The sequence below is a fragment of the Diuraphis noxia genome, unplaced genomic scaffold, assembly GCF_037042655.1.
Source record: "Diuraphis noxia isolate RWA-SAM2 unplaced genomic scaffold, SU_Dnox_SAM2 contig0002, whole genome shotgun sequence".
NCBI lineage: Eukaryota > Metazoa > Arthropoda > Insecta > Hemiptera > Aphididae > Diuraphis > Diuraphis noxia.
In genome coordinates, this window is record NW_028301712.1 from 34,561,194 (window position 1) to 34,579,608 (window position 18,415).

The window sequence follows — 18,415 nt, forward strand, 5'->3', positions numbered from 1 at the left end:
TTTACAAATTTTTCATAATATGTCATGTTACAAGAACAAACAGAGAAAACTATATCAACGTCACTTTAGATACAAATAAAAATAATATATAGGTTTCTGGTACTTATGAAAAACGAATAAATATTAAATGTCTAGTCAGTAGAAGGTATAATAATATATCTAATAAAAATTGTCTATTTACTATTGTTTAGAGTACAGAATAAAGTTTTCTACAAATATAATTCCTCAATAAAAATCCTTTAAAATGTAATAGAAAGATCCACATAATTTTTTGCATATCAATTAAAAAACATCGAAAATACATAGTAACAATATTTTCTTATGAGTGATTATGTAGTGACAGTCATTTAAATGTGTTTTTATTTCAACGTACATATTGTAGATCTGTAAAACTTAAAAATTGTAAAAACAGATTTGAATTTTTAGTCAAATCTAAATAAGATTAATTTTCCAACATTATTGATTTTATTCCCCTAAATCCTAAATAAATTGTACCAAAAAAAGATAACAAAAAAAAATAAATGTTTACATTTTTGGAGAATTAAGAATCGAAAATATTGAGAAATTTATCTCAAGTAAACTTAATGACAAATTCAAATCTGTTTTCAGAATTCTTATTGGTATACTAAATCGATTAAGTTTGAATTCCTACGTTATACGTAAATTATACAAAGACAGGAAATCATATTATTATCATCTAATTGCTTAAAGTTAGGGTTTTAATAGATTTGTAATCTCAAAAAAGAAAAATAATGTAGCATTCAAATGTTCATACAGTTTTTACTAAAAATATTTAAGAAAATTAAAGGTAAGTACATTAAATAATGCACTGTGTTTTAAATGTTTTAAAAGCATTTAAAGTTCAAGTGTTCACAAAATTACGAAAATATATAGTTGTGTAGTTAAAAAAATATAAAATAATCAATTTGTATAGTCTTGTAAATCATAATTTGGGAACCATATTATTATTTTAAGAAAATTTTGAAGAATCCACTAATCATCGTTATCGAGACTTATAATAAATCCAATCAACATGAAACGTAAAAGACAAAATAACGTTATAAAGCCTACACTGCTAAAATCTCGGAGGTTTCTGAAAAAATCGTATTAAGGATAATATTGAGTTTCTACGAAAGTTTATAACAGTTATAAGTATAATTTCAAGTTCAGAATATAAAAACCACCCACACACAATCAAAGTTAGTTATAGTTTTGAGATAAAGTTTTGCGACTTTTTATAGTTTTAGAGTAAACAAAATTTCGGAAAGATACGGTCTTAATAATTAGAACCGTATCCTAAACAAATATAAATACATCGACGACAATTCTAAACTTATGTTACGCCTAATTTACTCGACTATATATGTTTCAAAAACTGCAACAAAATATAAATTTCTTTAGGATACTTCCATCGTCGGAAAGAAAAAACTCGTGCCAAACAATTAATAGTAATTACCTCGTACCTAGAGAAAAACGCTCTCTTAAAGGTGTATTTAACTCATCAATAAATAGGTAGTAAACTAATAACTCATCATTATATTGTAATGTTTATGTTAAATTTCAAAATCAATGCATATCGCATGTGGTATATATGTATAATTCTATGCAAAGACGACCCATCAGCATATATTTCTAAGCATATTTTATCATATAAAATTAGTAATAATATTGCTATCAAAGTTAATATTATTTATATTATTGTTGATAATTAGTGTGATAATTATATCGTATGATAGGAGTTATATGGTATGAATATTATGCAATTGTTTAATAGTGAAAATGAATCGAAATATTTTGGAAAATCGCATCACATACTATTATAATTAAAATATTGGTAAAGGTATATAACTTTACTTATATATACCTTTTATATATATATAAGGTTCCAACAAAATATGTTTATTATGAATTACAACTAAATAACAAAAATCATTGTTCTTCGTTTAAATGTAGAATTTAATCAATATTTTCACTTAAATTCGGTACTTACTTATGTATAAAAACAAAATTGTTATCATATTTTTAGAGTTTTGGGTATCAGTAAGAACTACTTATGGGAAGCTTGTATTAAATATTATCTATAGCTTTAGCTTTAGCTACAATTGAATGTTTTATAAATGTATTACAACAAAAGAATTTATTTTTTGACAAGTTTGAATTTCAAACAGTTATATAAAAATCGTATGCATGCATTTTTAGTATTTTTAAATTGCTTTAAAAATAACTTATGTGAGATCTCACATATATTTTAAGTATTTTGACCGAGCTTATACATCTTTATAAAAATTGAAAAAATAATTAGAACGTTTCAAATGGCAATAAATAAATAGCTTGAATTCTTGGATATTTTTAACATGCCATAGAATGCATATAGAAAATTACAGTTTAAGTGAATTATTTCTACGATTAATAATCTTTGAATTACCTACCATTTTTTAATACTAAAATTGTTTAGTGAGAAATCGTTATTTCACGTAATTAATTAATAAAGCTATAAATATACTGGACATTTTTACTGTTGACCCCCCCCCTCCTACACACACACACACACACACACACACACAAATACTAACTAGTGTTACTTCTCTGCCAGAAACGTAATTGAAGTTGAAGATTGATGCATTTTACAGTTCCAAAATGTGGTTTAAATTTAAAATACAAAAAACTCACAAATTATTGTAAAAGTATTACATTTATTACTCCACGTAGAATCTACAAAAAACATATACAAGATACATCATATTATGATAATATAATATGTATGCAATTTACTTCAATGACTTCTACCTCATTTATTGTTTTAGAGTTTAGAAGAATATACATATTTTATTACAGCCCAGTGGTATGACATAAATTAAGTAGATTCTAAATAATTAACCGACAAAAGTATGTAATATTGAATACAATTTAAAAAATTGGTTTTGAAAATCAAACTTAAAATATTAACACCGATGGTGGTTGTTAAACAATTTTAAATTTACAAGCAAGCTATAATAACTAAAAAGTAAAAACTATTGAGAATAGACTCTACGTTTTACGATACTTTGTTCAATGATAGATTATAATCAATAATACGAATAATCTTGTAAACAAGATCTCGATATAATTTTAGACATGAAGTATTCTACATTGATTGAGTCTTATATTATGATTGTATAGATTGTATAAATTGTAATTTGTGGTGTATGTTGTGCTTATTCTGAATATTCTCAATTAGATATTTAAGCCTAATAGGTTTAGTAATTTATTGATCATGTAGGCGAAGTGAAACTAATTTATTTGATTATAGTAACAATATGTGATCAAGCTAATGTAGATTTAAGCTGCCTTTGTATAATTGAACGTGTTTGTTAAATGAGGCTCAATTCTGTTTTGAAAAAGTGTATATAATTATCTACTAAACAAAATTATTATAGGTATAACATTTTTAAAAGCTAACTTTGAGCTCTTTTTTACAACACCATCCAATTACACTTAATTAAATTAAAATTATTTTACGCATAAATAATTAATTGTATGATATGTATAACATTTAAATCTTTACGTAACAAAATTGACTACAAATAAAAAGTGATTAAATGATAATAATTTTATAGTATGGGTAAAATGATATCTTGTTTATCTGTATGTATGGCCGTATGGGCACCACTGATAATATTATTGAAAATATAAGATTCTGTTTAGAACATAAATCACTGTAGATATTAATCTTTTTTTCTAGCAACAGAAATGTACCTATAACATAATTTTTATTGTGTGCTGCAGAATAAGCATGGCGTCGTATTAAGCATCAGTCAGGTGTCGTTTTAAGGTTTTAACAGAACAGAAACATTGAATGTTATCAATCAATGTCGTGTATCAGTTCCTGGTATGTTTGTGATCCTGGTTCAATGTGCTCTAATTGTAAATACTTGTTTTCTGTTTATTTCATAATAAGTCAATCACTTCTCTACTTACGGGGATAGCTGTATATTGATTAAGTTGCACCATTTTTTTTTCATTTCAATATGACATAATATTTTTAAGTTTTAGAGTAGACTTTAATTAAAAATATAACAAAATCGCTCATGGGCTTTTAATAAATATAATACTGTGTACCATATGGAATAAAAACTGAAAGGTAATGTTGATCACTAATTAACATTTAGCATTTAAAAAAGTAAACTATATGTATACCGAAGCCAAGTTCTTCTCTGAAAATGTTTTTTTTTCCTTTTTTTTTCTTCAATGGTTTGTAAAATTATAAGAACAAATACATTTCAAAACGACCAAAGCTTTTAAGTTAAAACCATTCAACTGGTCTTTTAATTAGCTCTGTATTTTAATATAATATTAGAGCAGTAGACTTAAAAATATTATGAATTTGGTACCATCGACTGAAATCATTACATTCTTTTCACGATACGTTTATACATTGTTTACAAAAATATAATGTGTATAATAAATACATATTATAATATATAAATATTATAAATACATCAGCTGTGGCATTATAATAATACCGTAGCAAAATGTATCGTTAAAATGGCAACGGTTGAGTAGAGGTTATTACACAGACAGACATAATATGCGACGACGACAGCGGTGGCGTTAGTCTAATATATATATATGTTATGATCACACGGACAGTTTATTAAGCATATTGAGTTTGTGCACAGCATATTGTGCGCTCTAGAAAAAGTATACAAAAATGTCAGTTTTATGAATCCGACATCTACGTAGCCATGTAGGTATATTTATATGATATACAATGAATGGTGCATGTGTATATATGTTATATAATTGTATAACACTCTGCAGAGGCTACAAGGCACTAAAATACCAAGTGGAAAGATTGTTTGTATTGTGTATATAGTTTCAAATACATCAATAAGTGGTAACTGCAGTGATCAAAAAACACTAATAAACAATATCATAAGTTCACTGATGACGTTGCCTATCGGATCGGACAAAAAACTGCTTTAGATTACAGTAACGAACACTCTTAGAGACCATCGCTGGAAGAACAACATGTGTTAATTTTTCACACAACCAAAAAAATCCATTCTACACGATATTCTATAGATATATTATGGGGAAAACCCAGTACATATAAAATATTATACAAAATACACGTGACGATTCACACGGTGTGTATTGACGATCACTGCTCGGTATTTTAAACACCACAGTGAACGTCCATGACCACTTGTCATGAAACCATCTCCTAGAAGTGATATTATAATGTTAAAGTAGTTTATCTGACCACAGTCGCGAAACACTAGTCGCGCTGATCGGTTTTCGCGCCTTCTATAAAAAAAAAGACATTTTTATAGATTTTTTTTATTGGTTTTACTTTTAAAAGGTTCCCTTATATTATTTTGAAATTAAACATATTTTTAAGTATTTCAAACATTTTTAAATTGAATATCGAAGCATATTTTCTAAATTATGTTCATAATCATGTTTAATGAAAGTTTACTGACGAGCGAAGTAGTAGACCTCAATTTCGTGGACTATTCCCCATATTATTATATATTAGTATATTACCTCACTTCTCTCAGAAAAACTTTTAATGATGATAAATTTAAAAAAAAAATAACTAGTTCATCGTTCAAACTTAATTAAAATATGTAATGTGAAGTTGAAAAAAATATCCCGATACAGTACATTATGTAAAAAATGATCCATGACTATATTATATTATCATTACAGTACAATTATTGCACTTTTTTATGTTAATAAATAGCTAACTATAGTTATAACAGTTATAACTGTAAAAAGTGAAACTTTTTTACAAAAGGTACAACACTAAAAAATGAGTAAAGAAATATATTGCTCAAGACACGTCATTTCCACGACGCCGAAAAATAAATAATATATATATAAATCACACAAATCCGATTATTATTATTATTTAAAAATTATTGTGAAGAAGTGGAACGTAGTGTCATTTTAATTATATGCACAGTAAGAAAAATTATCTAAGTCCCCATATCTACTTAGCTTGTTACTATAAACATATTATTATCTTTTATATCACATTTATATAAGCCAACAACAACTCACTCAAATGTTATTTAGATACATCAAAATTCACAAAACATTTTTTTTTAAATACCGCCTTAATAGTTAAAAGTGATATAGTTAGTTACTATTAATAAAACAGAAGTCTATATTGTTACAGGACCATCCATAAATGGTATAAACATTCAGTCTTCGTAAATTTGATTTTCAAGTGTACTAACAAAAATTCGATAAATCATCATTTGAATATGTGCATAAATTAAGCATAATAATGGGTTAAAAAATCATCCTGTATATAGTATTATACATAAATACAACATACGTACGTATAAATACGTAATATAAGTACCTATATTATAGGTACTGTTAATTCAACAAAATGATTGTTTAAGTATCTACAAGTAGTACTATGTCGTATTATGAACCCCTGAATCATATTATAATATAATATTATTTCTACATGATATTTTTTAAGACCATCAGGAATAGTGTGTTATACGATGGCGAGACCGTGAAATCCGCTGACACAGGGATTTTGCTTGTTACACGGAGCATCGTCGTCCAACACGCTATACGGGAGGCCAGGCAGTCTTAATATATTTCGTATGAACCGATACATTGTCATTAGCTACAATAAATAATAAATATAATTTTTATTTAATTATTTTGCGTACGTTATTTTATTTATTACGTAAAATCATAACAGCCGATACAATTTCGAGAGTAAAATGTATTATTGCAAAATCAAACAAGTGTGCGTTTTTTACATTAAAAAAACAATCTTAATACCCTGGTATAAGCCTTTTAAGCCAAAACCAATATAATTTCTTACGCCATCTGAACTCGACGACTCCAATAGTTTGATTATATTTTATTCGATATATATTAACTATTAATTTTTGACGTGTGCTATATATAATAAACATGTTATCGTCAAATAATAAATAATTGCAACAGATGAATTTTAATATTATTAAAATAATGTCAACCAAATCAAAGAGTCTTCAACATAATACCTATATTATTGCCATGAGAAAAATAAACCAAAATTACAGAGGACTTTGCTTTATTCTGATTTATATACATCGTGATAAAATTACGATGTATACATATATTTATAAACTGCGTACTACAATCATCGAATCTCTGACATCTAATCTAATATCTCAGGCTGCAGTAATGCCATTTTATTATAATAATAATGCTGATGACGAAGATTAAAAAGAATCTTTGACTTCTTCAGAAGACGGTACCTATATAATAACAGTTTTATTTGTGCACTTTAGTAGCTTCGGTCACATTAATAATAGTATAGAATACAATATTATACGCACATAATATAACCATATTGTATTCTAGAACGGAACATCTAATTAATGTGTACATCTATCTTCGAGAGATGAATAAAATTAGGTAATATTATATAGAAATTCAAATTACCAAGCCTGATGATTTTGTGTATCCACTTGATTATTGTAACAAAACAAATAATATTACAAGATTCCACGGGATTAATTTGAACTGAAATGTGTTTGAAATACTTTTCCCTTTTTTATTATTACTATCTACAATTCCCCAATACAATCACGAGCTAAACAAATCATGACAAAAACATGATACCCGACTGAGAGTATTGTTTTCGATTCGGATATTATTTCAAAGCTGAAAATATCTTTTTCAAAAATATATTACATTCACTTGTTTGACAATATCATAGCTGTTGAAGGGGCACTGGTGTATGGCCCCTCCCCGTTCGAATTTTTGTCGGTGATGTTTTAATCATGGTATAGCCTATAGAAGTAATAAAATAATATAGTATTTAAATAGCCACCTCTTGATTGAGGTCCAGCTATGCTACTGTTTTTTGGTGCCGACAAAAATTTTTATATTCAAATTTCAATAAATATTATGAACAGTAAGAACTTTACCGTATAGGTCACTAGAAAATAATCCACGTGGGGAAAAATCGTTTTAAATTGAATGATTTGAATAATGATGTAGTTATTGTGTTGTTCATGCTGTGTTGTGGATGTTTTTGTCAGACATACCGAAATTATATTTTCTATTGACTTTTCAAAACCCGTTTTCTTCGACTTTCAAAACGACCTTCGTAATAACGAGGATCCGGCAATAGACTGCCGCCTTTTTCGTGGCGAGTGATGACCTGCCTGACCTGTGTAGGTATGTCTACAACAATTGGCAGAATACGCATGCGTTGTGTTTTTGCGCATTTCAAACATGCATAAAATAACAACAATAACAACAAATATAATTATTATAATTATTGTTATCACGTGTTTCTTGATCACACCCAATCATTAGTGGTTAAAATTAATGAGATAATATTAGTTCGTAATAATATATTGTTTATATATTATTTATCTCGCTGTTAGGATGTTTTGTGGGCGTCTATATTAGGCAACTAAAATCACGTCAGTAATACGACTATTAGGCGAACACAACGGATTCCAGAGCGGGAAGTGACTCAAGCCGAAATACCGTATCGGTTGGTTATTAACTATATTATCCTTGTAATAATAAATTCTATTATTTTTTATCTTGAATCATAAAATATAGTTAAAATATTCGAATCCATTAAAATACTAATTTTCCAATTCTTTGTTGTAGAAAAATGAATATACGAGTATTCACTACACCGTTTGAAACCTCATTAGTAAATTAAATTATCGAAATCTTAATGATAATTAATCGTTAAAAAATGATATTTTATCAAAACAATACATTTTTTATTAGTTCGATAAATTATTATTGAATAAATAAATGATTATAAAAACAAACTTTATATAAAACTTTATTTTTACAATGTATGCATAGTAGACAGTAGTTATAATAAATTAACATATCATCTGCAAATGAGTAAAATATGTTAACAGATATTATGGACTTTTAATTGAATTTCTTCAAAATTATTACTTTAAAATACATACCTACTTACCTATAAAAAAAATATTTTGATTACATATTTCTAGACTGTGACTAAACTTACGATTATATTCGTTTGGTACATAAACAACTTAAAAGGAATATTGTATTACATTTTGCTGTTACTTTCCAGTGTTCTACACATGCAAATTTAAATAATTTTGAAAAATATTAAATTATTTTAAACTTATATATCATAAAGCAGTGACCACTGTCGTTTCAAACCTTATTTGTGGCGTTAAAAAAAATTTAGAAAAAAATTAAATAGATAGTCTTACGGCGTACGTAGTAAAAATCCCTGTAGGTTTTTTATTCTGTCAATATTAAATATCTATACTTCATTAAAAATGTTTTCTTTTATCTCTTATTGCACTGGATAATAGTATGATAATATATGTATGCCTGAAATGTAAATATTACAATGGGAATATTGTGCAATTACTTCCATAATATTACTAATCCCAGTTGCGCGATAAACTATACAAATATTTTATTAAGACCAATCTTAAATTATATTTTATTGATCAATTTTACTATAAAATTAGAAAATAATCTCTTTAAAAAAAAAAAAATAATAATAATAATAATAAAGATTAAAGAATATACCATATTAAAATCAAATGTAATAATGTCTCTAATGAAAATATATATACGATCATTAATAACCCATTTCACAAACGTACCACAATTTTAAATTTTTCACGAATTTAATCAATACAAAAAATTAGTTTAAAAATGCTTCAGAAATTGTATAGTTATGAAGTTTTGAATATTTCCATGCAGTTTTTTTGTTTTTGATACTATGATATAGATAAGCTTAAAATAATAATAATAATAAATTCAAGTGCATATTGCACAGTATGTATAAAAAGTAATAAAATTTGGAAACATACTTTTTGAAAATCACCAAAATCGTTTTTGTATCTACTGCAAGTCGTAAGCATGTTGAAAATATTGTAAGTACTACAATTTAATATAGGTACTTGCGTGGTTTTTTTTATTTTAACGTTTTTATTGATATTTTATATTATTGTTTTCGTTTTATAAAAATGCTGAAAATATAGCTGAAAAGCGAATATGAATTGAAAAATCTATAGAATGTTTGACTAAAAATCTATTTTTGGTTTTACTATTCATATACCTACATATTTTACTCGTGGGAAAAAATAAATCAAATTATTTAGATAAAACTCATACAAATATACATAAACGTACAGTATTCTCATTTACATAATTCGTAAAAAAATTTCAATGTCTACGTTTATATATTTTTTAACTAATTTTTTTAATGTGTACGCGATAAGAGTAAAAATTATCAGCTTACATTTTTTTTTTTACGAATCTGTTGAAAAAAATCAAGTAAATTGTATATATTACATAAAACTGCGAGATCATACAATCTTAATAGGCTTAGCCGCTTAGGTAATTTTTGTCACACATCTACTATAATTTTAATTCTGATTTGATTATTATCTGTTAGCAAAATGAATTATATTTATATGTAATTATATTAGGTTTTTGTTTCCACTAACCGCGGTGGTGCATGAAATGTGGAGCTGAACACTACATCGAAAATTGCACAAAACAGCTGGAGGAACCAGCAAAATGTGCAAACTGTGGGGGAAACCACACTGCCAATTATAAAGCATGTCAAACCTTTAAAAAAATATTAAACCGCATCAAATCCAAAACCAGAACGACAGAAACAGTTCATCAACACATTCAAACATTTCAAACACATGCCACCTGTACCTCACAGAAGAGGACATGACGAGCTAAGCTCAAACCCAAAAGAAAAGCCCTCATATGCCGAAGCCACAGCGAACACTCCACCACCCGATCAACCTCTGAAAATCGTCATCAATTTCCTTAACGAGTTAAAATTTAGTCCTAAACCCGCTACTAGCTGCTCTAACATGCCTAATAAACAAAATCCCATTCTCCATCATTTCTACTCCTTAATAAATTTAGATACGCATCACATTATATATTATCTTCTGATCATACCATATTTAATATATAAATTTTTAATTGTATTAATAAACTTTTAATAACATGTAATATGTTGACACATTTTAAAATACAATAAATGAAAAAAAAAATTAGATTTTATTTCTTTGATATTAATATATTCTGCTTGGATAAGAATAATAGCAAAAAAAAAAAATCTATACAAACAAAATGAACAACATGTATGTAGACTCATTGTCTTAATTATTAAAATTTAAAATAAAAACAGAAAAATAAGATAAAAATAATAATAGATCTAGTATTAACCATTATTCATTACTTTTATATGATCGATCGTCATGACTCCGAAATTGTGGGTGGTACAACCTTAGTACCTTACCAATCAACTTTTAATCTATACAACAAATTTCTTGGCTGTAGGATTATATTATACATAAAATTGGAATATTCCCAAATCGTCCCGCCACTGTGATTTTTGAAACAAATCGCTACTCTAAAACATCAATTTTTGTTACCTAACTACTTTTATTTATAAATATTTATTTGATATACTTGTCATATCAGATATTCGTATAATATTATGCAACATACAAATCTGTAGGAAATTTAAAATCATCAAAGTAAGAAAAATATTTAAATTATAATACAACAATTATACTTATTATAAATGTTTTCTTTTGAACGAACCAATAATTAATAATGTTTCACAATGATGTTTTTTTCCATATTTTGTGTCGAAATAAATTTTAATAAAAATACTCAAACATGTTCGTACAACGAAAATTAACTACCTGACCAAAATTATAAATTTATAAATGCAGTAATTTTCGAGCTTTCTTGATTTTATAGTTGCACCTGTAGTATATTGCTTTACACCTTACCACGAATAATTTGGTAGTACAAAGCATTCTTCTCATTCTACCTACGTTTATATTTAAAAATTTTAATTTAAAATCTTAAAAAGGATAAAAAAATTGTTTATTAATAGAACAATATTTTTTGAATTGCCGAATTTAAAACAAATTTGTTTATGTAAAGATACAATTCAAACTAAGAAATATTGTGTATTAAATATTTCAGCTGAATGACTTTAGATTTAAACAATGTTTTCAAGAAATACAATTTAATATTTGTTAATTTATATTTTGTGTAGAAATTTTTTTTCTCATTGCGAAATATTATTCCCTAAGTTAAATAAACTAAAATGTACAGTTAATAATCTATTTTTGATACATAATTTGTCATTTATAATCGAGATATTTCCCTGATTTTATTTTATTAATATGAAATAATAAGATAATACATGCCTAAATTAATTTTTATGTTTATTGAATATAGGTACTTAAATAAAATAAATATGTATTTAAATTTTATACTGTGTTATTTTAGTCAAATTATTATTTTAAACAGTATTCAATAGTGATAAAATGCATTGTTGTGGACTCCAACAACAGGTACAAAAATTATGGCTATTTGAGAAATAATAACACGTGTTAACCACGCTGCACTATACTGTGTATAAGAGAGCTTTGATTATTTATATTTTGTAAAATATTACTTTTAAATTATTTTAAAAAATTTCAATGTAAGATAAAATAAAAATATTTTTGCACGTTTATGATTTATCAGAAATTTACAAGTACTTCTCTAACAATAAATTATACAATTATATTTCTTATTTATGAAAAATGGAACTTTTTTTTCAACAATAGGTTCTTGTTCTTATTTCTCCGATTTTGGTAATGTGTGTGTTATTAAAATACTTAAAATAATTAGGTATAAAGGCTGTGTCTACATTATAGAAAGGCTTCATACATATTTATCATAGGTTTAATTAAAATATTTATTCAAAAATACAGCAATTTCGAATACGGAATAATATTCTATTGGACACTGAACATTGTGTCTCAGCATTTTCCGTTCGATATTTAAATACAAAATTAGGTCGGACCTAGTTCTCAATCGTCTTTTTTCTTGCACGCGCTCATCCCTTCAGGCCTAGTTAACATTTCTAAATGCAGATTGTGCACGACGTAGTCAATATGTGAATCTGAGTTCTCGATTCTCCGAGTTGATCGTACCTATTCGTGTATATATTGAAATAATATATTGGTGAGTAATGTAACAACTAAAAATTTAAATGAAAACGTTAAAACGGGGCTTTGTAAGACGAATCGGTCCGGTAAGTCACTACTCACTCTGAGAAAATAAAATAATTGACCTCCCCTCACACTACATGGTCATATTATATTTTCCTCAAACGATATTTTCATGCCACACGTGTATTTTGAGTTTGACGTACACGGCCGAACATATTCCTAACCTTAGTTCACGAATAATGCACTCATGTCCAACATATCTTTCACCCGACGTTTTCATTGTTTTTTTTTTCAATTTTCTTATTTCCATTCATCCATCTGTAAATCAAAAAATCTATAGAATTGCATGCTAAAAATCATCTGGAAACGAACAAACTAAATGTGGATGTGCAACTGGTTTAGACGTGAGCCGTGACATCTACCATTTACTACCTATTATATTTTAAATCTCGATAATGCAATAGTGCTCATCGTCACGTTGCATTCACACAGACTGCGTCAAATCGTATTATTAAAATTGAATCGTAAAAATAAATCCTAATATCCACGAGCGCCATGGATTACGCGCGCACCTATATCTTTCTACACAATGCATATTATTGTATGTTTTAAGGAATATTACATTATTACGATAACAATAACGACTTGTTCTCCGAGCACATAAATGTTAAGAGTTTCTAACGCGGCATTTTCTTTAGACTATAATAATGATAATAATAATGTAATATTGTATTTTTAACCGTCGCACAGCCTTCACACCGGATCCATAAAAATGTCGTATTCGTGGACTCGGTCTAGTTCAGCGCGCAAACGCGTAAAAAAAAAAGGAAGAGCAACGCACGTGCAGAGGTGGATGGTAAACGGAAAGGACGACAAGATGAAACGCTTTTTGTTCGTTTGGTATTATATAACACTATACACATAATAATGGGTACAATAATATTATATTTATATGCTATTAAAAAAAAAGAATCGGTTTTACAGACCATAAAGTGCGAACAAACATAATACATACACATAAACATACTAATAATGATAATAATAATAATAAAAATAATAAACGATGGAGGTAATCACCCGTCGTCTTCTATTACTAATATAGGTATACAATTGTATAGTATTAATACACATTGAAAAACAAAACAATTACTATGAATTTTATTATGACCGACAATAGTGCAATCGCATGCAATTCTGAAATGTTTGTTGCACCGATCGCGTTGCACGATAATAATGCTTTATACACTGTAACGATAATAACAATAAAATATAGCGCACTGAATATCCTGATGGACCTAGACTTAAAGTGTGCATACATAGCGAAATACGTTCATAACACTGCAAATTACAGATGAACACGACCGAAATCATTTGGCTACATTGCGGAAGTCCGTAGAACCACATAATTCGCGATATACGTAAAAAATCAATATAGCATTGTCATGCATGCGTTATTGTATTTGACCATTGTCGAAAAGTGGTACGATTATTGTTTTTATACTCGTACCTATTATAATATGGTATACCTGTATGATGGGTTATTATAATAATATTATGAATTTGTTGTTTGACGCACCCGCGACATGACTCTGTAAACGATGACGTGTTGGTGATGACACGTGTAATTAAATAAAATAATTACTGCGACGTTTTATCGTCTAAGTACATGTTAAAGTACGCACACGTATTGTAATTACAATTTATGCATAACGATTACCGCGGCCGCGTCCAGTTACACACGATGGAACACTAACACTATGACAATATTACGGCTGCAGTTAAGGATATTAACGTTAAATCGAGATTGCGGGAGATTTTTTTCCAATTCGTTTAAATATGTTTGCGTTTGAAATATTGTTGGTAGATTCGCAGAAACTGAATTTCAATCTATACCAATATTTGGAGTAATGAGATATTTTATGAAATAAAAATTGAGAAACATAGTATTAATAAAATAACAATTATTATAATAAAGCGTTTACGTTATGTTTAACCACAAGATTTTAACTAAATAATAGCTGTAGCCAAAAGTATGTACACCTCTCCCTCAAAGAAATAGTATAGGTAAAGAACTACTGACCACAATGTCCGTCATACCTTACCTCCGGTAGGATCGCTTTGAGTCATTACACAAAATTCTGTTATATTTTTACAAAATCAAAAATACTCAAAAATCAATTTTTAAAAGCTTAAGTAGATATCAAAATGTGTAAAAAGAATTTACGATCAATAATATGATAAGTTAAGTAAGACGGTTAATAATGAAAGTAAAAATCAGGAAGGAAGTTTTCCAAACCAATTATCGGGCGATCTGCAGCGGAATGTATACCTATATAATACGTGTCAATTGCGATGCAGTAAAGACAGTATCGTATACTTGTGGACTCGTGTAGTAATGTATTTTAATATTATATCAAAAGTATTATTATAAAAATGGTATTAGGCACGTATAAATTATTACAGTGATATTACAGTAATCGGTTTTTAGTGTTATGCCAGTGATGAAAACAATATATCAATAATTGATAATAATTAATAGTAATAATAGTAATAATAATAATAATAATAAAAATAATTATATAGATAAGCGACGAAGATATCGCCCTGTGTCAGTGCTCATCGTCGCAGGTGGTTGAGGTCATCCACGTCTGTGTAGTCCTCGCGCAACATCAGCTTGCCAGCCCCGTCCAGCCCGGTGCACGACATACCGTCCGAGCACTCAAGTCCGGAGGCGCAGGGGCACAACATCGTGTGCACGAACAGATCGGCTGACGATCCGTCAGGATAAGTGACGGTAACGTTTTGCGGTTGGACGTCGCCAGAGTTTGGTCTGCACGTATCGCCCTCTTCGCCCAGTGGCCTACAAGTGGGCACGCTGTATCGCATCATACCTGGACAAAAGAAAAAAATACAAATTGAGTAAAATCACAAAATTTTATTCACCAGTGAACAGATTAACACTGTATTTCACGCATATTGGATGATTCAGAATTTTTATTTTTATTTCACCTTAGTGTAATATAAATGTTTAAAAAATTAGAAAAACGTATATGATATGAAAATTTTTTGATTTAAGAAAATCTAAAATTGTTTATGAATTAGATAGTTTTTTTAAATAACAATTTAGATTAGGTAAATGCGAAACACTATTGAGAAAGATTTAAAGTTTATGCGAGCATTCGTTCATACTCGCAAAATGTTGTTATTCGACTCAATTGAACTCATAGGTTTTATAACTTATGATAGATTCATTCAAAATTTAATTTTTATGAACCAAAATACACCAAATAATATCCTCCTTCAGAATATCATTCTAAAAATGTACGTTGACGTTTACAAAATTAAAAAATGATAACGATAAAAAATAATACATTTTGAATCATCATCGGGTATATAAATTGTAATAGATTATATTATACCATTATAACCATAATATGTTATTATACATTTCTGGTAATAACGGCTCATTTTTTGCGATATGAATATAATAGTATTACTTGTTGAACGCATGTGTCGTACAACAGGGCAAAATATATTATATTGAGGTATTTTAAATATATAATAAAAATATGATTGATTCTTTACAGATCATTTCAGTTGTATGATTATTTTTTAATAAATTTCCGCATTTGTTCAATACAATATTGTGGCTTATTATTATTTCCGAAGTACCTATTGTAACTTCCGTTGTTTTTATATACGATAAAATAATAAGTCTAAAAATAAAATTGTCCATTATTTATGAGGGAAAAATTTCAAATAATTCGATTGGTCTACGACGTTACTATACTGTATAATATAAGACACACGATCCAAAATACTGTGTTTACTTACTTTATATACCAAACAGTTATTTTTTTTTAATTTCCCTATTGTTTTAACAATGAGATGGTAAGACAAGAATATTTACATTTATATAACTACTTTATTGGCTATACCAATAATAACTTATAATAGCGTATGGTATGATTATATTTTATAACTTACAAAAAAAAATGAAAAAAAGGTTCATCTTGAAAGTGGAGAAGGGATGCATGTTATTATCGAACAACCGTTACAAGGATGGACCTATGGAAACATATCTTTTTCACCGCATTGACATATTAAACTAAATATATTATTATTATATTCACACCCAAATATCGATCACATAACAACTCTTCGATGTGATTCAATACTATTTCAGACTATAAGTATTAAAATTGCTTAAATTTATAAATACTAGATAATTCAAACGTGCATTACGTGCTTTATAGGTTATTACAATAAACAATAATACATTTTATATGATGATAATATAATATAACAATACTTTATTGTCCAGTACATCTGTAGCTTTTAATTTATGGACACTCATGAACACGAACATAAACACGAATTATTGTTTACCAATTATTTTGTGAATATTAGCGTTTTCATTTAAAGTCAATAAACGACGTTGTCACAGTAAGACAGTTGAAAAATAAAGTATTTTCAAATATCCAATTATTATACTCGGTTATGATTTTATTAATTACCTAATACCAGATGATCTATTTTTACTTCTTGTTAATGCGTGTAGTAATCACTAACGTATGGAGATGATAAATTACTATGGTATGAACAAAATATGATTTTAATAATTTTGCAATATTTAAGACTTAACTACTGTCTCGTTTGAAGTGTGTAATCAAATTGTATAAATGGAACTTATATAAAGTATAAATATCAATGAAATAACAATTGTCAAAACATAAGTTTCACGCACATGCCATATAAATATATTATTATGCCAGAAGTCAGTACGATTTTCCTTATAGGTAACTGAAATGCAGTATTTTTTATTTATGATACGTTTATATATAATAATTAAAGAAATTAGTAATGATAAAGTTTCGACTTGAAGACCAGAGTAAATATTTCTTCGCGCTGATCTGAGTAAATAACATTACAAAATTTCGATTTCAGATCTTTGAAATATATACATATATGTATGTTTATGAAAAAATAAATAAAGTTTATCGGAATAATAGGTACGCATGCATTGCAATGTAAAATTGTATATTACATTATGCGATGACGCAGGGAGATGATAAATCGTATAAATGCGAGTTTATTGTCACGGATATAATAATATACTCGAACGCAAATAAAAACTGTAATAACGTGAAATTATTGTTCTCTAACACGTTTATTTTTATTCATGCAAATTTGGTTGACGATAAAATCTCAAATATAAATTTACAAACGACTGTGACGAATCAAAATAATACGAAATGAGTGTTATGTCATAATATACATTATAATATATTATTCCGTCAGCGACTTACTTAGACATATCACGAAAACACCGTGTTTGAACACGAAAAACCCGTTGTAGTTCATCGTTCTTTCACTACGTGCAATAATATATACCC

General features: G+C 27.5%; 1 protein-coding gene across 1 annotated transcript in view; it reads right to left on the reverse strand.

Annotated features, from left to right (window-relative positions):
* Positions 1 to 13,944: 13,944 nt before the first annotated feature.
* LOC107165217 (astakine-like) overlaps positions 13,945 to 18,415 on the reverse strand; it is a 41,921-nt gene continuing 37,450 nt past the window's right edge. The window contains exon 3 of the mRNA XM_015513362.2: positions 13,945 to 15,910. Within this exon, the coding sequence (XP_015368848.1) occupies positions 15,636 to 15,910 (275 nt within the window). The 3' untranslated portion in view covers positions 13,945 to 15,635. The remainder of the gene's footprint in view (positions 15,911 to 18,415) is intronic.